The following is a 17,065-nucleotide window of genomic DNA, read 5'->3' as shown; positions in this document are numbered from 1 at the left end:
TCTTACCAAAGACTAATACAGCTGGCACTTTTCTTCATCTTTTCTTCTCCTTTCTTACAGGCAGACAGGAAAGAGAAGCCATTAGGACTGGTTCAGTGAAGGAGCTGTGTAAAGTGTGGATGTGTAAGTCTGGACAGCGCCCAGGTAAACCCAAATGACCTCTGGGCAGCACCAATCATCTTCTCTGCTGAAACCAAGTTTAGTCCAACCTCGTTCAAACTTCAATTCTGATGTGGGTTTAAATTCAAAGCAGTTACGTAACTGTTGAGAAACAGCTTGTATTTCTGGCTCTCTTCCTCTCTTTCTCTCTCTATCTATCTCTCCCTCTTGTTCAAAACAACTTTCCGTTTGAGAAGTGTTGTGCAGGTGCATTGAGGCAGTATAGCCATATTCACAAATAGGGCTGTTTATGGACAGTTATTCAAGCAAAAATTATACTTCAAACATACGTATAAAGTATAAGTTCAAACATACTTACATTCTGTATATTTAAGTTGTGAATATACAAAATCTGTACATTTCAAGTACACTTCCAATTATGTGAAAATGAAAATGTATTAAGCTGTCATTGCATACCTTCAAATTACATTTAAGCAGTGTTGCCACAGTTACTTTGAAAAAGTAACTTAGTTACGTTACAATTACTTGATTTTAAAAGTAACTAAGTTAGATTACAAGTTACTTGATTAGTTACATTCAGCAGCTGCCGACAACACCCCGCCGCCTCAACATAAAAATAGGTGCGTTCGACTTCATGCAGCGCCGCCGGTGCTGCATGAAGTCAAACACACCTATTGACAACCGTCTCTATAAGTTTGACTGTGCAGTGCTGCGACTCCAAATGTTTCCTCAAATTTGACGTCGTGTTTTTGTAGCTTGATAGCACTTTGTCGCCACCAGCACAGAGTGTACAACGAACCTTGATATTTCCATCTTTAGCTGACAAATACTCAAAATAGTGATTGTATTTCCAACTCGAAAATGCGCATCTCTCTCTCTCCTGCTACATTGTTGTTTGTGTCGCTGAGTGGTAGGTCTATGTATATACACGTGACGTGACCCTCGTGCTGAAAACGTGATTTAATTGTCGCATAGGCTTAACTCCCAGAGACGCAAGAAGAAATCAAATATATATTTTACTATTAATGACAAAATAGTAACGCACAGTGACTTGGACAAGTAACTTTAATCTGATTACTGGTTTGGAAATAGTAACGCGTTAGATTACTCGTTACTGGAAAAAAGTGGTCAGATTAGAGTAACGCTTTACCGGCATCACTGCATTTAAGTATACACTTTTTTCCACTTGGGTGTTAATGGTATGTAACTCAACTATCTCTATAGATGATATAGAGATATAGATATATATCCCCATGATTGACGTGAACAAATAGAATACATGTCAGTCTGGGGTGTTTAAACCAAGAATGGGACTAAAGAGTTGTGCACAGAATAGGGTGGGCCTGCACTGCTCCACTTATGTCTTGACAATAAAAATAAGACCGGGCCGCTAGCCAGACCCATAGCAGGGTGCCCTGCATCCGCTTAATACCCACACCAAAGGAAAGCTACATAGGCTATTCATTTCCTTCATGAGTGTGCGTGTCTCGAAGTGCTCTGCATGTGTTTGTGGAGAGAAGAGATCAAGATCAGACAGCCAGCTCCAACAGCAACATGCCTCCTAATTATCTCATGTGGCTGCTATTGAGTGTCCTGTAGGACACAGTATCCATGCTAATTATGATCCCAGGAGGTCTAGACAAACTGTAAAAACATGAATATCACCAGAGACCTCAGGAAACTGGACGTGCATTACAGTTTGACGTGCATCATCCAAAACAAATAGTTAAACATGTCTTTTTTGGATGCTATGAAAGCACAATGGAGGGAGGTGTAGTTGAGTGGATGAGCATGGTGGTCCCGATGGTGAGTCTTTCTTTTTCTCTCCTGTCTCCTGGACAGATGTTTGCAAGAGAGAGAGAGCTATATAGAGAGAAAAGGAGAGAAGGTGTGGCGGGGAGCAGACTGTTTCCTCCTTTATTGTATCTCTACATTCTGTATTTTCTCTGAGGTCTCTCTTTTCTTTATGAGGTATGGTGGAAGGAAATCATTTTTGGCACACCCTAAGTTTTACAGAGGAAAAATAGGCCACTCTTAGACGAGCCATCATCTCAAACCATGGGGAAGACTACTGTGAAGTTGTTCATTAAAACTCTGAATGGAAAACATACCCCCCTTTTCTGTCCCAGCTCAGGAGCATCCAGCCTGTACTTGCAGCAATAATAATAGAATTACTATCAGCAAACATAGAAGAGGCTCTTTGGAACGAGGTGGCGACAACTGCATGGTTGGTTGGTCCTAACTGTTCAGAGGGAGGGATTGATTGACAAAAGATTTGACAGCTGTGAGCAATTTGGTCAGCCCCAGTAAACTTGTCCTGCACTCGTAACGACAACAGCTCCAAACTAGTTTGAGATAAAGCCCTCCTACTCTGTTTTATACAATTGATACATTTCAAACATCATTGACTGTCTGTCTGACTTTCTTGGATGGAAACTAGACAAGGTTTAAGAGAAGACCACTCAACTCTGAATATATTTACAGACAGTGCCACCTGCTGGTAAGATTGTGTTATTTTACTCACTTGGAGAAGGCAGGAACACTGACCTTGCAGATGCTCATCTTTCATAGCTCATCAGGGCACAAATAAATCAACGATTATTTTTTTTAAACATAGTAACCCTGAGTAACCTTACCCCTGGCTGGCACTGTAAAATTTCTTAAGCTTAAAAAAAGCTTTTAACAGGCATACGGTTTATATCGCATTCCCTACGGTAACTTTTGTTTCATTTTTCCATACACGATTAACACTGTCCTGTCACTGATTATCTATCATAGTGGAAACCAGCTTCCAAGAGGTATTTTCTCACAGGCGATCCATGTCCGAGTTCAAATTAAAACAATACGTCTTGTTTTCCCAAGTCTGTAATTCATTGTCGGCAATGCTTTTGTTGAAAACACAAGCATGGTTATCTGCTTACTTCCTTTCCAGCATTCTAACATGTTCAACTTTACCATCAGCTGAATGATGCATAACTTCACACACAATATAATTATATTTATTATAATACATCAAAAACAGGTCTCTATCAACATTTCTGATTCTGATGTGACATATTCTGAATAAACACACAGCTTAAGTTACCAAACTGTATATAATATGGATTACTTGTAATATCCAGTCATCTCAAGTTGAGTATGGAGAAGCTGAGCAGCCCTCGCTGGGAGAGGCTGCAATTTTGTGCGCTTTGAGTGTGGTAAAGTCAGGGGGGGGGTCAAGGTGTTCCGTGGGAAACTGTGTCTACTTCTTGGCACTCTGCAGGCGCTCACTGACATTCTCCCAATTGATGGCATTCCAGATGGCTTTGACATAGTCAGGACGGACGTTCTTGTACTGCAGGTAGTAGGCGTGCTCCCAGACGTCGATACCCAGCAGGGGGATTAAGCCTGAGAGAGAGAGGGAGGGCGATATCGATGGATGAAAAATGTATGTATTAATATCATCTATATATTTCACACCAGTTCCATGGCAGTTCCACCAGACTTTACAAACTGACATTGTAAAAATTCTACAGAGGAACCTCATTTTAAAACCCACATAACACAATATACATTCTAGAATAAATGTAATGTTTCGGGTATGTAAACCTGGTCACCTTGGAAAGCCACCTACCTGTAGTTCCTTGCAGGGGGTCCTGGTTGGGGCAGGCAGCGATACGTAGACTAGCGCGTTCCTTGTCAAAGCCCAGCCAACCCCAGCCTGAGCCCTGGACAGCTACTGTGGCTGCAGACATCTTGTCCTTCATATTCTGGAAGGAACCAAAGTCCCGCTTGATGGCCTCCATCAGCTCACCTGTAGACGGGCAAGAACGAAGACAAGAGGAGAAGAAAAGAATGTAAGGCATTGGCGAGAGGGAACAGAGATATGTACAGGCGTGTAGGTGTGTGTGTGTGGGTGTGAGTGTCTGCTCCTGACTTCTCTCACCCTGAGGCTCCCCACCCCCGTTGGGGGAAAGGTTGGTCCAGAAGATGGTGTGGTTGATGTGGCCTCCTCCGTTGAACCTCAGGGCAGGCTGGAGGCTCACCTGGGCTGTCACATCACCTTAGATAAACAAGCGAGTAAGAGATCAGATCAAATCATACCCAATACATCACTTCAGTCTCTACTGTTCATGTAGTACACCTGTACCAAAAGAACACCGTCCTGTCAACACCATCACGGCTTAAACCACTTGTCAATGCAATGCTCCTAGTATCCTTTGTTAATGTTCCCTCATGGCTTCCATTTGAATGTCCATCTTATGGGTAAACACCATGATCATACCCTTGGCCAGTGCCTCCTGGTATTTCTCCTCTGTGACGTTGAGGTTGTTGACATAGGTGGCGTGGTGCTTGCTGTGGTGGAGCTGCATGATCTCAGCATTGATGTGGGGCTCCAGCGCTCCATAGTCGTATGACAGGTCGGGAAGCGTGTGCTTCTGTCTGGCTGCCACCGCACCCAGGGCTGGGCTCAGGTTTGCAGCACATCTGGACGACATGAAAACCATAAATCAGATGACATTCTAGTCACACTATACCTGTTGAGATACTGTACACATGTATCCTATCAAACAATTGTGTTGTTATTTAATGTAATAGTGATTGGTACAGCCTTGTGTTGGTTATAGACTAGAGTACGTAATGCTTTCCAACTACAAATAGATTAACTCCAACACTAAATAACACTAAACCGAAATTGAGTGTGGATGGATAATGGATTAGCTAGTAGAGAAGTTTAAATGGGGTGATTCCTTTCCAGTAGGAATGTTAATCTCTGATTCTTAGCATGATCAAACTCTGTCAGTTAGATTATCGAAACACACACAATAACCACAGCTATCGTTAGGTTACGCACCCAGCAGGACAGTTGGCAAACTTGCTGACTAGAATATCTATAGAGCTAATTTAGCTAGAGCTTCTTCTGATCCCCGCATTAAGTAGCCAATTACTGAAATGTAGCTAGACTAGCTAGTAATGTTTGTTTGCTTGGAAGGTTACTTTCATGAACAGCAAACTGACTGATCGATATAAGCGATTAGGCTGTGCTCCCGCGGCTAAGGCTAGCTAACTTCAAATGATAGTTATAGCTAAACCTATAATGTATAGGTTAGTTTAATTTAAAGTGTACTGCGTGATAGTAGTGTACTGTACTAAGTTAGTAGCGTAGCTAGCAGCAACGTAAACAAGTGTCGAAAATGTCCACACCGAGATAGAGATGACTAGTGCTAGAACTAATAACTTTACCCAACTCGGTTTGCAATATAGCAATATAGCTAGCCTAGTGCTACTACCCGAAAAATAATTTGCGTGCATTGGAATTTTACCTGCGAACATGGCCAACTCTGCTCAGCATGCTCATAGTTTATTCAGCTCTCAGTTAGAGGGGTTGACAGTATCACACACTTCACACGCTGCCCTTGAAATTTCAACTTCAACCTGACAGGGAATATACCATTATCAATGCGTGGGTGTGTACGTCAGTTTTTTTTTTTTTTTTGGTAGCCAAAGAACTGCACGCACAAGTAACCAAATCACAGTGTTATGACATTTATATAATATGTGTATACATAAATAAATACCTAAAATAAATATAGGAGAAAAAAAATGTTTTAAACTTTTTCTTTTTGTATTTATTTGTGTCCCACCTGGTTTGCTCCACTTTGTGGTTTGCTCCACATGGCCTCTTTACAACAGTGGAAGGCAAGAGAGAGTGACTAGGTATGTTTCATTTATGTAAAACTTTGTTAGTAAAATGTTAAAAAAAAATCTATAATTTCACCAATTATTATTATGGTACATATTCCCTGTCTCAGAAATAACGGCATATAATCGGGGTCGACCCCTGGAGCTAGATTCAATACTATGTTTTTTTCATGGCGAGTGTCAACAACCAAACGTTGAAATCGCCCCGCCCCATTTAGCACTGCAACACTGCTGTGCTGCCGCGGCGCTTCATACTTTGCGGAATTTGCTCATCTCCTTCCCTCATTCTCCCTGATGATGGCGGCCGTATCAAACCCACACGATTAACAACAGCTTAGCTGTACTAGATATTTATTGATTTGTTTCATTCGTACGTTTCTGTGGCGGGGAATTAAGCGTCCAAGTTTCGAAATCGAAAGAAACGGGTCCGGTGAGTGTGCTCGTAGAATTTTGAGAAACACGAGCCCGCGCTAAGCAAGACAAGAACGCAGGGAGAGTCTCTTCCTCCACCGCCATTTTATGACAACAAGAAATAGAAAACATTAAGTAGCTAACGACCGGTGCTACATAACTACGCCAAAACGTGCGCTTTCCAGTCCCGTTTAGAAAATTAAGTTTTCGGGTAAACATTTAGCAACATATGCTACACGTACTACATGATCATTTAGTTTGCTGTTTCTGTCATGCTAACCTAGCTAGCTGAATAGCTAAGTAAGTTAGTGCTAGCTAGTCTGCATGCATCTTCCAGTCGCATTTGTCAGTGCGTGTACTCAAATAAATACATCCTAATAGTTATAAATATATTTGTATGCATGTGTTAGCTAGCTGTCAGACTAAAATTCACAACATTAGCTAGCCAGCGAACATGCATCGTACTAGTACTAGCTAACCGTAATATTATAACCATCTGTGTGCCACATTTATTTCAGGTCCTCAATATGACTAATGAGGAACCTCTCCCGAAGAAGGTGAGAGTGTTATTTTTTACTGTATCTAATCCACAGCTCTTTGGCTATTGAGTATGAGGTCCACCCCCTCCACTCCGTCTAACTTATGTTGTTAAATCTTTCCTGTCCAGGTTCGCCTCAATGAATCTGACATGAAAACCCTGACACGAGATGAGCTGTGTGTGAGGTAAATAGTTGTTCTGGACTGATAAATAAGAAAATAGCGAACTGCGAAATAACAGTCGAGGATGCCGTGTCAGTTTGTCAGGAGTGTGTTCATAGTGTGTGTGTTTTCTCCCCTCAGGTGGAAGCAGCATGACGCCTATGTCCAGGTCCTCGAAGCAAAATATGCTGACCTCAACTGTAAGTTCTGACGCTGTGGCTCATAAACTTTAATACTGAATCCACAGGATTCAGCAAAATGTCCATTTGGAAACTGTTCGCATTGAATCTCCCACTGGGCTTTTATGCCAAGTCATCCTCTCAGTTGTAGTGGCAATAGTAATCCCATGAAGAAGGAAAAGGGAGGAAAAAAACTGATGCTGATAATCTTATAATGTGATGGGGATTGAATATCACTGCTACATGTGAAAGTGAATGTTTTATTGCATCTCTCACTGTCGGTCCCAGCGAACGATGTGACTGGCCTGAAGGAGTCTGAGGAGAAGCTGAAGCAACAGCAGCAGGAGTCTGCCCGCAGAGAGAACATCCTGGTCATGCGCCTCGCCACCAAGGAGCAGGAAATGCAAGAGTGTACGGTACGTATCTCATGATGCTGCTTCCTGTGGCCTCTGGATAGAACTGACTGACAGGATCATCTGTCCTGGAGTTCTAAGAAATTTGGCTCAGGAGCATATTGCCTTGCAACAATGTTATGTCAATGTATGGTTCACTTATTTAAATCTTCAGTTGAAATATCTGCGTTTTGTGATTCGACTGTACCTTGTTTCACACATGTTAAGTTGCAACCACCTTGTGAAAATCTTCACCCTTGTCCAAAAACCCATGACCTGTGGAGATGATAAAGATAAGATGGGAGTCCTTGCCTGGCTGGGCAGGGCTTCCTCTACACTCACAACAGCACAACAGATCAGCAATCAGCTTCACGCTAGTCAAATGTCATTCCCCCAAATGTTCTGTAAGGGCGACTGAGGTTATTTAAACTGATTGTGCCACAATATTGTTGAAGAGAGTTTAGTCATTACTCTTTCCCCCTTTGTGTTGTATATCTGTTGACCCTTGTGTGTAATGCAAACAGTAGAGGAGCCTGTGAGGAATTAAAATATGCATTGTCACTTCGGTGTCAGCAATAGACACAGTGATCGTCAAGCTCCCATTATATTACTGCTGTCCCTATCTCTTACGATGCGTTTTAGCTACCTGCAAAAACAGAATGCAAATCCAGTCAAATTTCCAAAACTTCTAATAAGCAGATGGTGGAAACATTCAGGCATGCTGCAAGATAATCTTGACATTTGTGAAGCACGTCATGTACTGGTGCATGTTACCATGTAACACCCTGTGTCCTTCACTCCTGCAGACCCAGATCCAGTACCTCAAGCAAGTCCAGCAGCCCAGTGCAGCCCAGCTGCGCTCGTCCATGGTGGACCCGGCCATCAACTTGTTTTTCTTCAAAATGAAGGGCGAACTGGAACAGACTAAAGACAAACTGGAGCAGGCCCAAAATGAATTGAGTGCCTGGAAATTTACACCTGATAGGTAAAGACAATCAAAATAACTCCCCCCCTCTCCACCCACCCCCTCCCAAATAAGGGCAAGACTTCCGGCCCCACTCCACTGCAGGCTTCCTCACTCCCCCCGGCCCCACTCCACTGCAGGCTTGCAGGAACGATGGTGGGCGGGAAGGCTGAGAAACGATGTACTCACCGCGAGACTCAGACTTTTAAAAAAAGACATAAAATCACAAAATCCCCACAACCACCCCAACCACCACCCTCCCCCCCACAAAAAAAGACGCCATGTTTGTGTGTATACTGTCCCAGCTACATAAATCACATAATCTAAAGTGAAAAGACAGTTTGGTCAGGTGACACTTGTGGTCAGGTGACACTTGTGTTTCAGCTCTTTATTACCTCCCCCACCATCCAGGGGGCTGGAGGAGTCGAACTGTTCCTGAGGAGGTGGTCACGTCCGACACGGATATGCCCCGCCCCAAGCCAGACAGTGTCCAGATTTAATGGGGGGGTTATGGTGGAGAATGATCAGGCAGTCTTGGGCAAACTGCTGGAGCAGGGAGTACCCCCTAGCCTTAAAATCATCAGATTGAACATATAAAGACTATCTCCCCCTTCCTTACCCTTTTATAAAGACATTAAACAGTGGAGTACACCACACCTATACCCGCTAGTGCACTCAAGACTCTTACAGACTTTTTCAAACAGATGTAGAGTACTACGGGGTAAATATCTAGGATAAGATGTAAGACTGGGGAGAGGGGCCACTAGAATGTTTAAGACTGTGGGGGAGGAGCCTCTAGAATGTTTAAGACTGTGGGGGAGGAGCCTCTAGAATGTTTAAGACTGTGGGGGAGGAGCCAGACCCTCAGCCTAGAAGGGACTGTGGTCGAGGCGTGAGGGTCCCTACATCCACGGACCCACACACGGTTAGAGGGTATTTACATGTTTCATTTTGTTGGTTATTTATTATGTTCCTGTTTGATTTGCTTTCCTCTTTTGGTTCTCAATCACTCTCAGCGCTCACCGCAGTGTCTCAACCACTAAACCAAGTTCAACTGAAACATTGACAAATTATGAATTGTCTTATGTCAGTTTTTATTGTGAAACATACACTGGGTTGGTGCTGTGAGTTCAGTGATTTCCTACAGAATACAAAATGTCAAACAAAGTAATGTTACAAGTTTATAATGTCGATCATGTATTTATTCTGTGTGCAATGCTGTTTTTTGTATTTATGTGGTTGACATCACTTTTTCCCTCCTAGCCAAAGACCTTTGAGTCAAATTGACCTGTTTCATGTTTCGGTCAATCGCGTGTGTCATTCCAGTTGACTTCTCAGCTATTGAGCATACTTGCACGTAATCAACTGGAAAAATTGACTTATTAGGCTTTCTGTGTTTCATTATTCAGTCTTAACTAGACCATAATGAAGTAACAAACATCATAGTGCTTGCGGCTCATGTCTTACAATGTTCTTATACCTCTGCCACAGGTGAAAGGTTTGTAGAAACAGTAAGCAGAGGAAGCACCATGCCACGATGCCCCCCAAATTTATTTCTTTAAATGTTTATGTTGAATTCTCACTTATGGGGTACGGTTTTCAGACACAGTTTTCAAAGGAGGTGCAACCTGTGGTTTAAATTAAAATATTGTTTGACCTGTGGTTGAAGTTATTGACAGAATCTTCCTGCTAGGTCAGCTCAGCTCGTCTGCTAGGTCCCCCATAACCCTCTGGGACTTTGAGTCATCCTCCTTCTAACTGATGGTCAAAGTACTTGATTTTTAATTTAACAGATATACCCCTATCAGAGACCAAATTCCCTACTTAGCATTTTTGGATGGTTAGGTAACATGACCTTTACAGTGCCTTATGAGCTAAACACCCAGTCTTACTTGTGATCTTGGTGATGCTAAAGCAGTGTGCCGTGTTACAGGATTTCTAACGTGCCATGTTTTCTGGTGCTATATTCCAACAATGTGTTGCTCAACGTTTGTGCTGCTTAGTTGAACGTTTGGACTTTTTTTTGTGGTTGTTAATAACTCAGATCCCCTACTAATATCATATGTTTGTGCTCTTAAAGCATTTTTCAACCTTAAGTTTTTCTTCTGATTTGGAAGACTTGATGGTTTATTGCTGATGGGGCTGTTTGAGTCTGGCTCTACTCTGAGATTTTTGTAAGTGCAAGTGTTTTTTTGTTGTTGTTGGTAAAAGAGCTGAAGGTTAATCCCTAAAGGATTGATTTTTAGCTTTTAACAGTTGGCCATTCTGACTGTAAATCTTAAGTTTTCTGAAGTAACACTTGGCAACCCATTTGCTGGTTTTAAAGGTACATCAAAGGTAAAGGTTACAACATGTTATACACCTTTTTGATTCTTCAAATATGTTGTATGTATAATGTTAATATCCCCAAGCGTTGTATTAACCTGTGTTTGCCATAATGTCCGTCTTGTCTCCCTGGTATCTGTATGTGTCTGTATCTCCCCTGACCTCCTAACATCCTCCATGCACTGTGAACGACGGGCAAAGTCCTCCATCTGTCTCTCTGTGCTGTTAAATTCAAACTAAGCTGCCAGACTGAGATCAAGGTTGGGACTGATGGACATGCTGGTGTGCCTGGCTTGGCCTGGCCTGTGGTGCTTGTGCTGTGGTTCACCTGTGTGATGTCAGGCCTGTCTCCCTTGCAGCCAGACGGGGAAGAAGCTGATGGCCAAGTGCCGCATGCTGATCCAGGAGAACCAGGAGCTGGGCCGCCAGCTGTCCCAAGGACGCATCGCCCAGCTGGAGGCCGAGCTGGCACTGCAGAAGAAGTACAGCGAGGAGCTCAAGAGCAGCCAGGACGGTGAGGGGAAACACACTTTCTCTTTCATACCTCTACTTCCTGATTTGCTCATTGTTTTAAACTCCACTCTTGTTACTCAATTTCTCCATCTCTACTCTATTGTTACTTCCTCTGTATCATATGTACTCTACTGTGTCTACACCATCTTTCGTCTCTCACAGCATCACAACACACAAACAGCCCTCATTGTCCCTCTCCTAATTGCTATTGACTCTGTTACCAGCAACAAGACGCCACACTGTTCTTTGTAATGGGTATTCATGAGAAACTTCTGCGAAAAATGTTGTGCAAGCAAGCTTCTGTCTTTGTTTTGACGGGTGTGGTTGTCTCTGTGTGTTTGGTCTCCTCCCCAGAGCTGAACGACTTCATCATCCAGCTGGATGAGGAGGTGGAGGGCATGCAGAGCACCATCCTGGTCCTCCAGCAGCAGCTCAAGGACTCTCGCCAGCAGCTCACCCTGAACCAGGGCTCCTCAGCCGGGGCCGGGCCCAGCAGGACTTCCCCCTGTACCTCCGAGCCCCCCTCCCAGATGGAGCCTCCCACTGCAACCCTCTCCACCGACCCGGCCGAGAAAAACTGCGGCAGGGTGTCCAACGGACCAAGCAATGGCGACGCCTCCTCCCAACGAAGCGAGACGGTCACTCCCAGCTTGTACCGCGAGCTGAGCAGCACGGAGGAAGACTTCCCCATGTCCCCCATGGCCTACAGCCCCGGGGAGGCCGAGACAAAACTCTCCAACCACTCAGAGGAGGCAGGGGCCCAGACTAGCGTGGTGGGGGTCGTCGGGGGTGCGGGCCGCTTTGGGAGCCAGCTGAGCACGAGCTACGAGAGCGTGGACTCTCCCACAGGCAGCGAGACGTCCCTGACACAGCACTCAAATGACACAGACTCCAATATCGACCCCCACGAGGACAAGACGGTGCCCATCGCCAAGGGAACCAGGACTGGGGGGTCTCGGCATGCTCAGAACGGCCTAGACTCAAGCATGAATGACGGTGTGGTTTTGTAATGTACTTTGTTTTGTAAAACATACTTCTGTCTTTTCTTTTGATACAAAAACACAAACCACATCGACAAACCATAGTAACAGTACTTCTGTCCATAAACTGTATTTTTTATTTTGTTTTTCCTCTACCCCTCTTCCTTGCCTATCGTGACACTTAAATCACATGCATTGCTCAACAGGAATATTATGTGAATTAATTAATGTTCGTAGATTTTGAGTTTAATTTTTTCGTATTCAAGATAGAAATTTCTTAATTTGCTCAGTTATTTGAATGTAGTCTGGGGATTTTTTCAGGTCTTTTTTAAACATCTGTTGTGAATCAATTAAGGTCAATAAACACAATTTCACAAGTAGCTTTGCAATGTTCAAAGAATGTCTTGTTTTAGATGTTGACCTGTTTTTTCAGTTTTAAAAATGTCCATCCTTGGTGAAACGTAAGTTTCTGGTTGACTTGTAATTTCTACACCGTGTATCTTGTTGGATTCGTATTATTCTGACTTTTCATGTACTGACCAAATATCAATAAATACTTTTAATATGACTCAGACGTCTTCATTCAGCCGTGCACGCCAACTAGGACAAAACAACCCAACAAGTAGTTTATGATTAACGAGGACATAAATTGACGAAACCTGTTTAAAACGTCCCAAACATGAGTCCTCCCATCCACGTGAAGGAGCTATAACCAAGCTTAACTGTCAACGAGTCCATTGAAAGAAGGCAGATGACATCCTCACCAACCACAACACTACAGCGTTACAGTCACAGAGGAACGGTAGAGGGATTCTTTACCTACACGTCAACATGAACACCGAGCATGTCGTTATCGTCTCTGCAGCAAGGACCCCCATTGGTAACCGGTCTTGAAGCTTCAGTTTTTTTTGTCCAATATATTAACGTTAGCTGTAGGCTACTAGCTACGTAACTTCACCGGGCTTGCTAGCTTTATGCTCCTCCGTACAACAATCAATGCTTGCATGCTTATTTAACGAAATTACTGTAGACAACGAAAAGAAAAAGATGCTTCATAGAATACACTTGTGTATAATTATTTCTCAATATCGCATCTGTTTATTACTAGATAGGTAAATTTAATTAGATAGAGTGCTTCACTCGTCAGATCGCTTACCATGAATGAATCACCAATGTTCTGCCGTGATTGGCTGCTTTACGTTCTGCCCACATTCTCGATTCGCTCATTGGCTCGCTGGTCATAGTGCCATGGTGGAGAGCGAATGCCTGTAGATGAAACGATGAGCATCAGTGGGCGTGTGTTTGATGTTGTGTATCGTTGTTGCAACATTGCAACCTTGACAGTCAGATATCAGCTACAGTATCTTGTAACAATGTGAAATGATAGATATTAATGCTAATCGATAGATATGTTAAAGCTTTTAGTCCGTTTTAGTTTGTTTCTGTGAGGCTAATTCTGTAGTTTTCGGTATGTACTTGGTCATAAACATAGTAGGCCTATTGATCACTCACACTGAAGCTAAGAAAAAAAGGTTATAAACTGACCGTTTTCCCCTTTGCTGTCCAGGGTCTTTTAATGGTGCCCTGTCCTCGATGCTGCTGCAGGACCTGTGTTCCGTGGTGATAAAGGACGTGCTGAGGCGGGCCAGCGTGAAGCCAGAGGACGTGTCCGAGGTCATTATGGGACATGTACTGACAGCAGGTTAGGATGTGGTAACCATTTGCTCAAAGGGAATTGTGCATGGCCATTCTTGGCATTACAATTAGCTCTTTTTAGAAAATAAATCTTAAGAATGATGTATGAAGTTCTCCTTCCCTTCTCCTGTGTTTCCCTCTCCTCCCCCTTTCCTTCCCTCTCCTCCCCCTTTCCTTCCCTCTCCTCCTCCATTCTGCCCCTTCTTTTACCTCCTTTCTCTGTCCAGGTCATGGGCAGAACCCTGCCCGCCAGGCCAGTGTTGGGGCAGGTATCCCTTACCTGGTCCCAGCCTGGAGCTGTCAGATGGTTTGTGGCTCTGGGCTGAAGGCCGTGTGTCTGGGGGCCCAATCCATCCAGACGGGAGAGTCCACTGTGGTCGTGGCAGGGGGGATGGAAAGCATGAGCCGGGTAAGTCCAATAGAGCAGAGAGGTAGAAATAGAGCTGTAGAGAATTCTGGTCCAGTTCTGAAACAACACTTCTCCTCTGATCCCTCTCCTCCACTCAGGCTCCCCACACCGTACAGATGCGTGTGGGCGTAAAGATGGGAGACGCCTCCATGCAGGACTCCATGGTGGCTGATGGCCTGACGGATGCCTTCCATGGGTACCACATGGGCATCACAGGTCAGGGCCAGGACGTCACACTATACTTTATTTACTAATGCCACCTGTATTTTGGATACACTTCTTGATGAAATGAGTGATTTTGACACACTTTTATAGATTACACTAATTGGCTAATAACATGCTACTTACTAAATCCCCCTCGACGTATGAGCAAGTATTCTGTGGATCTCAGGCTGGTGTGCTTGTTGTCTGTCCTGGCGTAGCTGAGAACGTGGCCAAGCAGTGGAGTGTGAGTCGTCAGGAGCAGGACCAGTTTGCCGTTCAGTCCCAGAACAAGACAGAGGCCGCCCAGAAGGCTGGACACTTTAACCAGGAGATCGTACCGGTCATGCTGCCTTCCAGAAAAGGCAAGAAGATTGATATATTTTCACTTCGACCATTTATTCCTGAGACCTGTGCGACCCATATTCAGGCTCCATGTTCCATGTTTTTAGTTCAGCTGATTCATAACGTTCCTCTCCCTACAGGACCTGTGGAGGTGAAAGTGGACGAGTTTCCTCGTCACGGGAGCAACATGGACGCCATGTCCAAACTCAGGCCCTGCTTCGTGAAGGACAGCAGTGGCACCGTCACTCCCGGAAACGCTTCTGGTATGGGAGGGGCTGTCACACTGCAGAGAGATTACGATGTCACTGAGATTCCCTAATTTATTTATCCAATGGCAGCTTGCCAGCTAACCACTCCAAGGGCAATTGGTTGTCTAGTATGGTGTCTCTTTATATAGACACACAGTACATGTAATGTAATGAGTTCATATTTGTATTCACATTATCTTCTCAGGTATAAATGATGGAGCTGCAGCAACTGTTCTCATGAGCCAATCAGAGGCTGAGAGGAGGGGCCTGAAACCCATGGCCAGGATTGCGTCCTGGTCTCAGGCCGGCCTTGACCCCTCAATAATGGGAACTGGGCCAATCCCAGCCATCAGGAAAGCGGTAAGAACCAATCATGAACCTAGGGCCGAGTTCCCAGAGAGTACACACACCCATAAAATCTAGGACTTGAGGCTGAAACCAGTTTGGTGTCCACCAGGTTGAGAAGGCAGGGTGGCAACTGGATCAAGTTGACTTGTTTGAGATCAACGAAGCCTTTGCTGCCCAATCCATCGCTGTTGTGAAAGAGCTTGGCCTTAACCCTGATAAAGTGAGTACTTCTCTAACATCTCACCATTAACTAACCATACTTCTTCAACCTTCAAATGTGACTATGACTCACTTCCTGCCACCCTGTTGCCTGGTCGGGCTCCTCCCTGTAGGTGAATGTGAGCGGGGGGGCCATCTCCCTGGGACACCCCATCGGCATGTCAGGCTGCCGGGTGCTGGTGACCCTACTGCACGCGCTCCAGAGGACAGGAGGTCAAAGGGGCGTGGCTTCTCTGTGTATCGGAGGAGGGATGGGCATCGCCATGTGTGTGGAGAGGATGTAGCTAACAGGATGCTGCTATGGCTGACCTACACCTGGGCTGGCTGCATTCAAGATCACAACATTGGCATCAGGACAGGCATTGGTACTAAAGGGATTCTAAGATGCATTTATAGCTAATTGTACAACAACTTGCATTAATGGCTCTACAATTGTGTTTGTTGGGCTATTGTGTAATGGTTCTAAAGGGGATATTTTTACGTTTTGAGTGGCTCTTTATAGAAAGATGTTGTGAAGTAGGATGGATGCAACAGTCCAAGTTGAAGTCACTACTTGAATCAAAATTGCTGTTGAAATGTTGTGATTCTTGACTGCTGTGATGAGACCTTGATTTGTCAACCCCATATTGATAATGCACTTTGAACTTGCTACTTTATACCTTCCTATGTAGTTTGATGGTGAACCCCACACTAGTGTGTGTGACTCCTGGTCTCATCATGCCTGTGACTTACATGACCTTAGGCTGAACCCAGCTCACACGGTAATGCTCCATCTACTGCCCTCTGTCTTATCAAGCAACTAACTCTATTGACCATCTATGACATCAGTGCCAAAACTACTGTAGAGTGAACCCTGCCTCTCTGGAGACTAGAAACCATTGAAACCAGCTTCCAAACATTCCTGTCCTCTATGCTTCCTGTTTCTCTTTGCTCGGCCGGGCTCTCCAACCCTTTACCTGGAGAGACTAGGTTTACACTGACCCCAGTTGTAGCTAACTACATTCATCTTACTTAGTTGCTAGAATCAGGTTTGCTACATTAAGGCTGGAGTAAGACAACCTAGTAAGACAACCTAGTCATCAGCTCTCCAGGTACATTGTAGATGTTGGAGAGACATGGCCTTATAGGGGACTCTATAACCATGTACCCCTGCTATGAACTGGGTAGTCTTAATATGTACTAAAGTGCCATACCAAGGCTACATGAGCCAGCTACACCTTCAGTGCTTCCTATAGTTTGCCTGCATAGAGGTGAATGTATGTTGAATAAAAACTATCAGCTTAAAATGTCTAAATGGTTACTGATGCACTTATCTATGGTGTAACTTAATAAATA

At 44.2% G+C, this 17,065-nt stretch overlaps 3 protein-coding genes across 3 annotated transcripts; 2 read left to right on the top strand and 1 right to left on the bottom strand.

Annotated features, from left to right (window-relative positions):
- Positions 1 to 3,103: 3,103 nt before the first annotated feature.
- sod2 (superoxide dismutase 2, mitochondrial) lies at positions 3,104 to 5,537 on the bottom strand. Its single transcript, XM_062468187.1, has 5 exons — positions 5,424 to 5,537; positions 4,385 to 4,587; positions 4,046 to 4,162; positions 3,734 to 3,913; positions 3,104 to 3,507 (listed from the first exon to the last, which is right to left on the bottom strand). Exons 1-5 carry the CDS (start codon positions 5,456 to 5,458, stop codon positions 3,362 to 3,364), a joined length of 681 nt encoding a protein of 226 aa, XP_062324171.1. The 5' UTR covers positions 5,459 to 5,537; the 3' UTR covers positions 3,104 to 3,361.
- Positions 5,538 to 6,019: 482 nt separating this feature from the next.
- wtap (WT1 associated protein) lies at positions 6,020 to 12,833 on the top strand. Its single transcript, XM_062467014.1, has 8 exons — positions 6,020 to 6,232; positions 6,732 to 6,770; positions 6,881 to 6,936; positions 7,054 to 7,112; positions 7,380 to 7,507; positions 8,290 to 8,468; positions 11,132 to 11,286; positions 11,640 to 12,833. Exons 2-8 carry the CDS (start codon positions 6,741 to 6,743, stop codon positions 12,293 to 12,295), a joined length of 1,263 nt encoding a protein of 420 aa, XP_062322998.1. The 5' UTR covers positions 6,020 to 6,232; positions 6,732 to 6,740; the 3' UTR covers positions 12,296 to 12,833.
- Positions 12,834 to 12,986: 153 nt separating this feature from the next.
- Positions 12,987 to 17,016, top strand: acat2 (acetyl-CoA acetyltransferase 2). Its single transcript, XM_062467015.1, has 9 exons — positions 12,987 to 13,145; positions 13,833 to 13,967; positions 14,188 to 14,369; positions 14,468 to 14,585; positions 14,792 to 14,935; positions 15,056 to 15,178; positions 15,369 to 15,523; positions 15,621 to 15,731; positions 15,844 to 17,016. Exons 1-9 carry the CDS (start codon positions 13,097 to 13,099, stop codon positions 16,012 to 16,014), a joined length of 1,188 nt encoding a protein of 395 aa, XP_062322999.1. The 5' UTR covers positions 12,987 to 13,096; the 3' UTR covers positions 16,015 to 17,016.
- Positions 17,017 to 17,065: the final 49 nt, after the last annotated feature.

This window comes from Osmerus eperlanus, chromosome 8, assembly GCF_963692335.1.
Source record: "Osmerus eperlanus chromosome 8, fOsmEpe2.1, whole genome shotgun sequence".
Lineage (NCBI taxonomy): Eukaryota > Metazoa > Chordata > Actinopteri > Osmeriformes > Osmeridae > Osmerus > Osmerus eperlanus.
The sequence above is the reverse complement of the archived record's forward strand: the minus strand, read 5'-3'. Positions and strand labels throughout refer to the sequence as shown.